Genomic DNA, 1,941 nt, shown 5'->3' with positions numbered 1-1,941 from the left:
GCATTCCGCTAGGACACTGAAAACCCAGAAAACAAAACAGACAGTAAACTACCCTTGTTTCTTATGTATCTCAGTGCAGAGACGGGGGGGGGGGGAGGGCGGGGAGGGGGAGACCAGGCCGATGGGGGGAGCGGAGGGAGGGGGATGCTAAGGGGAAGCACACCAAATCCATTAGTACTATATATAGAGATACTCGTATATACTGCGTTTCTTAGCCTAAGAAGAAACTTGTTTGACGGGACGGGCGGCCTTCGCGGTCCGCGATGCTGGTGCTGGTCGGGCGCACGGATCTCCCGGGAGGGGCCAAAGTGGGGCTGGCCCAGGCTGGCTTGGGGTGGGGGTAAAAGGAGGGGGGAGAGGGAAAGGGGGCGCCCCAGGGAGGGTGAGCGGGGGGGGGTGGAGGGGAGCAGAGTGCGGGTCTGGGGTGCCCCTCGGGCTCTCGATTAGGGGACGAAAGTTCTCGTGACTTTATTGCTCCTTTGTTTTTCTCTCGTGTGCGTGTGTGTGTGCGTGTGTGTGCGCGTGGGGGGGTCCGTTCTGCACGGGCGGGGTGGGGGTGGTCGGAGCCACCCGGCCCCTCTGGGACCCAGAGCGCGGCGTCCGCTCCGCCAGCACGGGGGTGAGAACAAGGCACTAGGTCGGCCGGCCAGCGCGGGGCGGGTGTGTAAGGCAGTCGTCGGGGCTGGTTGCGGGGGTGGGGGCTGGGGGGCTGTGTGCGGGGGGGCCGTGTGCGTGCGTGCGTGCGTGCGTGCGCGGGCCAGGGCAGATCGACCTGTCGGCGGCGTGGCTGGTTCTGTTCTGGAGCATGGAGCCTTCCTTCCGGGGTGGGGCTGGGGGGGAGCCAGGGGTGGTGTTGAGTGGGGGGGCGCCGGGGGGGAAAGGGGGGGTCGGGGAGGAAACGACCAACTTGCAGAGCGCGCTCCTGATAATGCTGGTGAGGGTCAAGTTGGCGTCTGGCTCAAAGAAGGGCGCTCGGGAGGGTCCGGACGGAGAGGGAGAAAGGAAGGGACGTTTGTTCGTTGGCATTGACCTCTGCGGAGGAGGGGGGAGGCAGGGACCCCCGCAGCGCCCCTCCTCCGTGCCCCGGCGGGAGTGGGGCGAGGAGGGGGCGCTGGGCCCCAGGAAAGGGGGGTGCCCGGGGAGACCCGCGGCCGAGCAGCCCGGCCACCGGCGGGTGCGCGCGCCGCTGTCCCGTTCCGTTAAACTCAACAAAGAAGGGGTATGCATGTTTCTAACAAGTGCAGGATATTTAATTGATTCATAAACTTATGCATAATAGTTTGTGGGTTTCTTAAAACGTACTTTATAATGTAAGAAGCACCAGGGTTTTTATGTTGAATTATCTTAAAAGTAATTTTCTCTCGTCCTTTTCCTTTTTTGTTTCTCCTTTTTGATCTTGTGTTGGTTGATTTCTTTTTAATGTCAAGGTTTGTGTGTGTGTGTGTGTTAAAATTCGAAAATGTGAACATTTCCTTCAGCCCTCCCACCGAAACCCAGAACGAACGACGAAAACAAATAAAAACCCCAGGTCATCCTCGTCAACGCAGGAAAACGATTAAAAAAAAAAAAGAAAACGAACAACAACAACAAAAAAGGCAGAAAAAGAAAAGAAAAACCACTCATCGGTCGTGGCCCCGCCCGGGGCGGGGAGGCCCAGTTCTTTTAGCGTCCCCGGAGCCGCGAGGACAGGACAACAAAAATAGAATTTTTTCTTAACAATCTCTAACATACAAAGATAGGAAAACTCTCTGATGCATTGCACTTGGTTCAGTGAAAAAAAAGTTCATTTCCCCCATATATATTTTTGTGGGTTTTTTTTTTCTCTCCTAACACATCCCCACGTCCGTCGCCCTGTCCGCCCCCTCCCGGCTCGCGACCCCCGGGGAAGGGGCGCCCGGCCCGCCCCTCCTGCCCGAGCCCAGCTGCCTGCAGCTTCCGACC

At 58.3% G+C, this 1,941-nt stretch overlaps 1 protein-coding gene across 1 annotated transcript in view; it reads left to right on the top strand.

Moving 5' to 3' along the window:
- Nucleotides 1-466, top strand: part of Lyl1 (lymphoblastic leukemia associated hematopoiesis regulator 1) — a 3,800-nt gene extending 3,334 nt beyond the window's left edge. The window contains exon 5 of the mRNA XM_013034186.1: nt 448-466. Coding sequence (XP_012889640.1) covers nt 448-466 — 19 coding nt within the window. The remainder of the gene's footprint in view (nt 1-447) is intronic.
- The last annotated feature ends 1,475 nt before the right edge of the window (nt 467-1,941 follow it).

The sequence above is a fragment of the Dipodomys ordii genome, unplaced genomic scaffold, assembly GCF_000151885.1.
Source record: "Dipodomys ordii isolate 6190 unplaced genomic scaffold, Dord_2.0 Scaffold184, whole genome shotgun sequence".
Lineage (NCBI taxonomy): Eukaryota > Metazoa > Chordata > Mammalia > Rodentia > Heteromyidae > Dipodomys > Dipodomys ordii.
This window is presented reverse-complemented; position numbering and strand designations above follow the sequence as displayed.